At 49.3% G+C, this 6,952-nt stretch overlaps 1 protein-coding gene across 2 annotated transcripts in view; it reads right to left on the bottom strand.

Annotated features, from left to right (window-relative positions):
* Positions 1 to 338: 338 nt before the first annotated feature.
* Positions 339 to 6,952, bottom strand: part of COPG2 (coat protein complex I subunit gamma 2) — a 37,749-nt gene continuing 31,135 nt past the window's right edge. The window contains exons 19-24 of one of the 2 annotated variants that reach the window (XM_077179301.1): positions 6,303 to 6,442; positions 5,580 to 5,751; positions 4,229 to 4,326; positions 2,687 to 2,825; positions 2,477 to 2,575; positions 339 to 466 (exon numbers count right to left, since the gene is read on the bottom strand). In XM_077179301.1, the coding sequence (XP_077035416.1) occupies positions 426 to 466; positions 2,477 to 2,575; positions 2,687 to 2,825; positions 4,229 to 4,326; positions 5,580 to 5,751; positions 6,303 to 6,442 (689 nt within the window). In that variant the 3' untranslated portion in view covers positions 339 to 425. Of the gene's footprint in view, positions 467 to 631; positions 1,085 to 2,476; positions 2,576 to 2,686; positions 2,826 to 4,228; positions 4,327 to 5,579; positions 5,752 to 6,302; positions 6,443 to 6,952 lie in introns of those variants that run through there. The other variant, XM_054631196.2, reaches the window with a different exon arrangement.

The following is a 6,952-nucleotide window of genomic DNA, read 5'->3' as shown; positions in this document are numbered from 1 at the left end:
CTCTGCTTACAGTCAGGCTTTGGGGACAGGAAAAAACATTGATTTTCTCTCCCAAATCCAGCACTGTGCTCACACCCTCATCCTGGGCTGCCAAACTGAGTGAAATCCTTGGAGAGCTGGAAAAATGAGGGGAAAAGCAGGATTCTGACAGCTCTTCCAGCCCTGCACTCCCCTTCTTGCCCAGCTGAACTCAGCAGAGGTTTAAATCCACATGAAATCAGAATTTCTTACTTCCTTCACCACCCTGACATGGGAAGGAACAACCACTTCATCAGCAGGGAGAGGCAGGAGGTCCCTCACAAAATCCCTCCATCCCCTTCCCTTGCCAGTTTTCCATATGGGATTTTTGCCAGTTTGAACCCAGGAAAAGGCTGCCCTGAGGTTTGGTTATTACCTGACATAAAGCTCAGAGAACTGAATCTGCCTCAAGAGATGGAGTTTAGTCTCTCTCTGTACATTGATTTTTCTGTGTGGAAGAAGAGACAGTCACAAAAATAATGCAAATGTGGAGGTTTGGGGTAGTTTTTAACTGTTTATGTTGGGAATTTAATAGCATCCCTTTAGGAATAAGGGGTTTTTGCTTTATAAACAGCCCTTATGGGATATTTTTTCTGTACTGGAGCAGACAGAATTAGAACAAAAAAAAAAATCTATTTTATTAACAGTAATTCATATGAATTCCACCACTTGAACCAGTGTTTATTTTCTGTTAATAAAAAGCAATTTTGACAAAAATCTGATTCTGTTTTCTCCCATCTTTTCTCTTCCCTGGTTGAGATGCCATAAGTTAGGTGGGAATGGTGTGACAACAAGGGAAGGGACACGGGAATGGCTCAGTACCAGCCAGCCACTAATGGACATCATCATAGAAAAGATTTCCCAAATGGAGGAATAAAAACCCCATGCAGAAGGACAGCAGGACAAAGGGGCAGTCCCAGGGGCTCCGGGGAACCTCAGCCCACGGAGGCCAGGATGACATCGACGGACGTCTCGTCCTTGCTCCTGACTGTCACCTGCATGGTCACACCGTCCCCAAGGGCCAGCCGGGACCTGACCAGCACGTCACAGCCACCTCTGTACACACCTGGGACAGAGCAACACGGACAGGTCACTTGGGAGAGGCTCAGGGCTGCACTCCTGACCCAGGGCAGCTTTAGTCCTCAGTCAGGGTCACATCTTCTGTGGGTCACATCCCCATGGAATGCTCCAGCTTGGAGAGCTGGGACAGGCCCTGGGGGTGCTGCTGACAGTGGCTGCATGTCCCCAGGGGGGCAAGAGGCCAATGGCACCTGGGCTGTGCCAGTCCCAGTGTGGGCACAGCCTCAGGGCAGGGATTGTCCCCTGAGGGACACCCTGGAATCCTGGGGACAGCTCTGGGCAGGAGAGCCCTGGAGGGGCTGGAGAGGGTCCAGGGAATGGAGCTGGGAAGGGTCTGGAGAACCAGGAGGGGCTGAGGGAGCTGGGAAGGGTCTGGAGAACCAGGAGGGGCTGAGGGAGCTGGGAAGGGTCTGGAAAACCAGGAGGGCTGAGGGAGCTGGGAAGGGTCTGGAGAACCAGGAGGGGCTGAGGGAGCTGGGAAGGGTCTGGAGAACCAGGAGGGGCTGAGGGAGCTGGGAAGGGTCTGGAGAGCCAGGAGAGGCTGAGGGAGCTGGGAAGGGTCTGGAGAACCAGGAGGGGCTGAGGGAGCTGGGAAGGGTCTGGAGAACCAGGAGGGGCTGAGGGAGCTGGGAAGGGGCTGAGCCTGGAGCAAAGGAGGCTCAGGGGGCCCTTGTGGCTCTGCACAAGTCCCTGCCAGGAGGGCACAGCCGGGGGGGTCGGGCTGTGCTCCAGGGAACAGGGACAGGAGCAGAGGGAACGGCCTCAGGCTGGGCCAGGGCAGCTCAGGGGGGATTTTGGGGAAATTCCTCCTGGAAAGGGCTGTGCAGCCCTGGCACAGGGGTGCAGTCCCCATTCCTGGAGGGGTTTCAAAGCCCTGTGGATGTGGCACCTGGGGACAGGGTCAGTGGTGGCCCTGGCAGTGCTGGGAATGGTTGGACTCAGTGACCTCAGAGGGCTTTTCCCATCTAAACCATTCCATGGCTCTAGGAGAAGTTGTGGGTGCTGCAGAGCAGCTCAGGATGTGTCTTTAGCCACAGGAACCCGAGAACAAGACACTCCCAGAATCACCCTTCTGAGACAAACTCAGGCATTAAGGGGTTAAATTCTGTCTGCTCTGGAAGCTCCCAAATCAGAGATTCTCCCCCATTCCCACAGGTGCAATTCCCCCATTCCCAGAGCTTGGCCTGAGCACATCCAAGACAGAGGGCTCCAGGTTAGGACCAACTGCATCCAACACACTGGGTCACTTCAGAGAAAAAAACCTTTCCACAGAGGAATAACTCCCCAGATAACAGCAGGATCTCCTAAACCATTCCCCTTCATTTAGAAAAATCCGTGGGGATGTGGAAACATGAAATTCAGCAGCAGGAACACTTACCAGCCAAGTAGAGGGTGTGGGAATTTTTGTTTTCTGGCACTTTATCTGACCTCTCACAGGGCTGCATGCCCAGGAACTTGATGATGTTATTGACAGCTTCTGCATTCAGAGATTGAAGGAGAAAAATCACTCCAGGAAATTATTTATTTATTGCACTAAATCAACCCCAGCCTGGCAGGTGGGTGATCAATAAAGGAGGGATTATCTCACCATCCAGGGTTTTGATGGAGCTCAGTGCAAAGGTTTCTTCTTTCTCAAAGTCATCTCCCACCTCCTCCCAGGCAGCTGCAAAGTTGGGCTTCAGAACCTTCTGGAGATGATCAGACACTGTCACCTCCAAGTCTTCCAACTGGGAGGGAAAAAAAGGGAAATAGTTTAGTTATGGAAATAATCCTCACCTTGGAAAGGAAAAAGAGCCCACAGCATTTTGCCAAGACAATGCCTGGTTTTAATTCCAGAACCATAATAGCTTCTAAAAAGAGAGGAAATAGTATTTATGATTATTTATGGGGAAATAGTATTGATTTAAGAGGAGAAATAGTATTTATGATGAATAAATAAATAGTATTTATTTATTCATCTGTAAGGCTTACTAGTTTTACACAAAACATTGTGGGACTAAAGGAGAGCAGAAAATGAGGGCATCACTTGATGGGTCAAAGCCTTTAGAGCCCCTCCTGGGCTTCTTCCATGGACAGAATTCCTCAGAATCCATGGAATTCCAGGATGGTTTGGGTTGGAAGGGTCTTGAAGATGATCCAGTGCCACCCCTGCCATGGCAGGGACAGCTCCCCCTGTCCCAGGCTGCTCCAACCTTGGACATTGCAGGGATCAGGGCAGCCCCAGCTGCTCTGGGAATCCCTTCCCAAAATCCCAGCCCAGTCTCCCTCTCCAGGGAATTCCCTCCATTCCCAGCTCCCCCAGCCTGGGATTGGATCCATCCCCACCCCGACTCCTCTCTAGGAAGGGATTTTGGGATCTGGGGGCTTCACTGGGAACCTCAGGACTCCAGGAAGGGTCTCCCTTCCCTTTTCCATCCCCAACTTCCATAGAAATCCCTCAGGGTGGATTCTGAGTGTCCCAAATCCCAGAATGGTTTGGGTGGGAAGGGACCTCCAACCCCATCCCATTGCAATCCCAGCATCCCAGGCTGCTCCAATCCTTCCTTGGACACTGCAGGGAGATGCAGGGGCAGCCCCAGCTGCTCTGGCAATTCCAGCCCAGCCAGGAATTCCTCATTGCCAAGATCCCATCCCTGGCTGCCCTCTGGCACTGGGAGCCATTCCCTGGGTGCTGTCCCTGCAGGCCTTGGCCCCAGCCCCTCTGCAGCTCTCCTGGAGCCCCTGCAATGTGCTGGAAGCTCTCCCTGGAGCCTTCCCTTCTCCAGGGGAACATTCCCAGCTCTCTCCAGGAGGAGCCTTTATTTCCTCCAATACTTCCTGAAATCTGACTGTATCCTTTTCATTAATTAACAAAAATCCAAATGCTTATGGTGGAAATATTGCAGCACAATTCTGAAAACAGACAATGGAAGTTATTTCTTCCTTCCCTCCTCTCTGTCCCCACAAATTCCATTCCACAGGGCACTAAAACTTGGACAGCAATGAAGCTTTGGGGAAGGATCTAAAAATGACATTTTACAATATTTTGCTGTTTCAGGCACATTGACTGATTTCAGGATTGAGAGGAAACTTGACCCAACGGTGCCATTTCTCCCAAATGGGTGAGAATGGGGAACAAACGTGGACTCACCACATACTCATCCTCATAGCCATCCTCCTCTGGCACCCCCGTGCTGGGGTCGCAGTCCCGCACCGTGAACTTCATGGTGCAGCTGAAGGTGCAGGCGACTGGGGAGAGACACAGAGCAACCCTGGGCAACTGGGAACATCCCCCTCTTGCCAAAACCAGGCTGCCAAATGCATCAGGTCTGCCCCAGGAGTACCCACGTGGCCAGCACAGAGCACTTGGATATCGTTCTTCCCTTTGATTTTAACATAAGGGCCAAAGGAGGAGCTCAGGAGAGTTCCAGGGGTAACAAATCACTGACTCCAAATGCTGCCATGAGCAGCAGCAGCAGCCACCAGGGAAAATTCCATGAGGATTTCTGACACATGGAATATCATCCAAAGCCACCGTGTAGCAAATTCTGATTAGTTCTAGTTGTCCTTGGTATTAAAATAACTTAAAAATCCACTGACAAGTCACATTAAATAACTGCAAACCCAGTGGGGTTTAAGTGAGAGTAAGAAAAGAAAGGGAAGTTTCATGTCCAAGAAAATCTCATTCCTATATTTTGTAGTAATTTCTGATTCTCTAAGGAGAGGAAAAATTTAATTAGTCCATTAAATAAAGCCTCAAATTAGGAATATTTTTATTCTATCTGTATTTTCCTTTTAGTGGTTCTGTTCTTAAAAAACTACCAAACATCCAAGGTTTTAAATGTGTTCCTTTCACTGATTCCAGGCCGTAAATCCAAGTTTCCATTACTTGCATGCTCTACAATCCTCTTTAATTCCATAATAATAATAAGAAGAAGAAGAAGAAGAAGAAGAAGTTACCACTGATTATTTACAAAAATTATTTTGCTAAATGATTCTTTATAAAAATCATTTTGCTAAAAAGCAGCACTTGTGACACACTGTGATGGTTTTTATGGGAGGTATCTATGGGAGTGATGTAAAAGATTTTGTGGAACAGCGTTTGTGGAACTACTGAGAAGTTGTATGTGTAAAAAAACATTTTAAAATTTTATTCTAATTCCTATTACTCTTTCTTTTAGTTGCTGTTAATAAGTTTTTCTTTATACCCTTTTAAAGTTTTAAACCTGCTTTACCTTCATCCTAACCCTATCTCACAACAAGTAAATACATTAATAATTAACCAACACCAAACCCACCACACTCTTTAATACACTAACCAAAAAAATCTCAAAATTAACAAACCAAAACCACTACACAAAATTAGTATTTCCACCCAGTTCAAACTAAAACCACCACACACACAGTCAAGGAAAATCCAAGGAGCTCAGGATGAGCCAAACCCCACTCCTGGCATTCCCCAAACCCTTCATCTGAGGGATGTGTGGGGCACAATTCCTCACCTGCAGTGGGGTCATCCTGGGGGATCCTGACCAGGGTGTAGCACATGCCAGGCTGGTTGTAGGCCAGGCTGGCAGCTGGGATGCAGCAGATCACATCATAACCCTCTGATGGCTCCATCTGCACTGTCACTCTCTCCAGGAGCTGATCATTCAAGGTGTTTGTGCAGTCAAACTGCAGCAGCAAACACAGGGACAAGGATTTGCAAACACTTCTCATCCAGAGGTTCCCCTCTGTCACAGACACATTTCATGAAAAATCCTTTCCTGAGGATTTTTTCTCCTGAGAAGCTGAGAGGCCTCAGGAACAAAATGTAACCAATGGTTATCTGCTGCTGTGCAATGCAACAGGGGCATCTGGGATTGGGCTCATGGGGTTGTTTCTAATCAATGGCCAATCACAGCCCAGCTGGCTCAGACTCTGTGTCTGAGCCACAAACCTTTGTTATCATTCATTCCTTTTTCTATTCTTAGGCAGCCTTCTGATGAAATCCTTTCTTCTATTCTTTTAGTGTAGTTTTAATGTAATATATATCATAAAATAATAAATCAGCCTTGTGAAACATGGAGTCAGATCCTCATCTCTTCCCTCCTCCTGGGACCCCTGTGACCATGGTCACACCCCCTCCACACCAAACCAGCTGAAATCCTCCATGGCATGCAGCAAATTCCCTGTGTTTGGATCAATTCTGCCAAAGCCTGGGAGAAGGGGCTGGGTTCTCTCACCTGGAAAACGATGTGGGCTGGGAACACGTGTTTGATGCAGCGAACAAAATATTCTGTTTCTGCTTCTGTGAGCTGCACTGGCTCGGAGGATTTGAACAAGGGACCCAGGCCCTTAAACTCTGGGATGGCTGCCAGTTGTTCTGTGCAGGAAGGAAAAGAGGATCAGCAGGGCCAGGCTCTGATCCTGCCCTCACTCAACACTTCAGAGAATGCCAGGTTTGGGGTGGAAGGGACATTGAGGATAATTCAGTGCCACCCCTGGACACCTCCCCCTGTCCCAGGCTGCTCCAGCCCCAGGGTCCAACCTTGGACATTGCAGGGATCAGGGGCAGCCCCAGCTGCTCTGGGAATCCCTTCCCAAAATCCCAGCCCAGTCTCTCTCTCCAGGGAATTCCCTCCATTCCCAGCTCTCCCAGCCTGGGATTGGATCCATCCCCACCCCGACTCCTCTCTAGGAAGGGATTTTGGGATCCGGGGGCTCCACTGGGAATCTCAGGACTCCAGGAAGGGTCTCCCTTCCCTTTTCCATCCCCAACTTCCATAAAAATCCCTCGGGATGGATTCTGAGTGTCCCAAATCCCAGAATGGTGTGGGTGGGAAGGGACCTCCAAGCTCATTCCAGGGCCACCTCCCCTATCCCAGGCTGCTCC

This window comes from Agelaius phoeniceus, chromosome 5 (genome assembly GCF_051311805.1).
Source record: "Agelaius phoeniceus isolate bAgePho1 chromosome 5, bAgePho1.hap1, whole genome shotgun sequence".
NCBI lineage: Eukaryota > Metazoa > Chordata > Aves > Passeriformes > Icteridae > Agelaius > Agelaius phoeniceus.
This window is presented reverse-complemented; position numbering and strand designations above follow the sequence as displayed.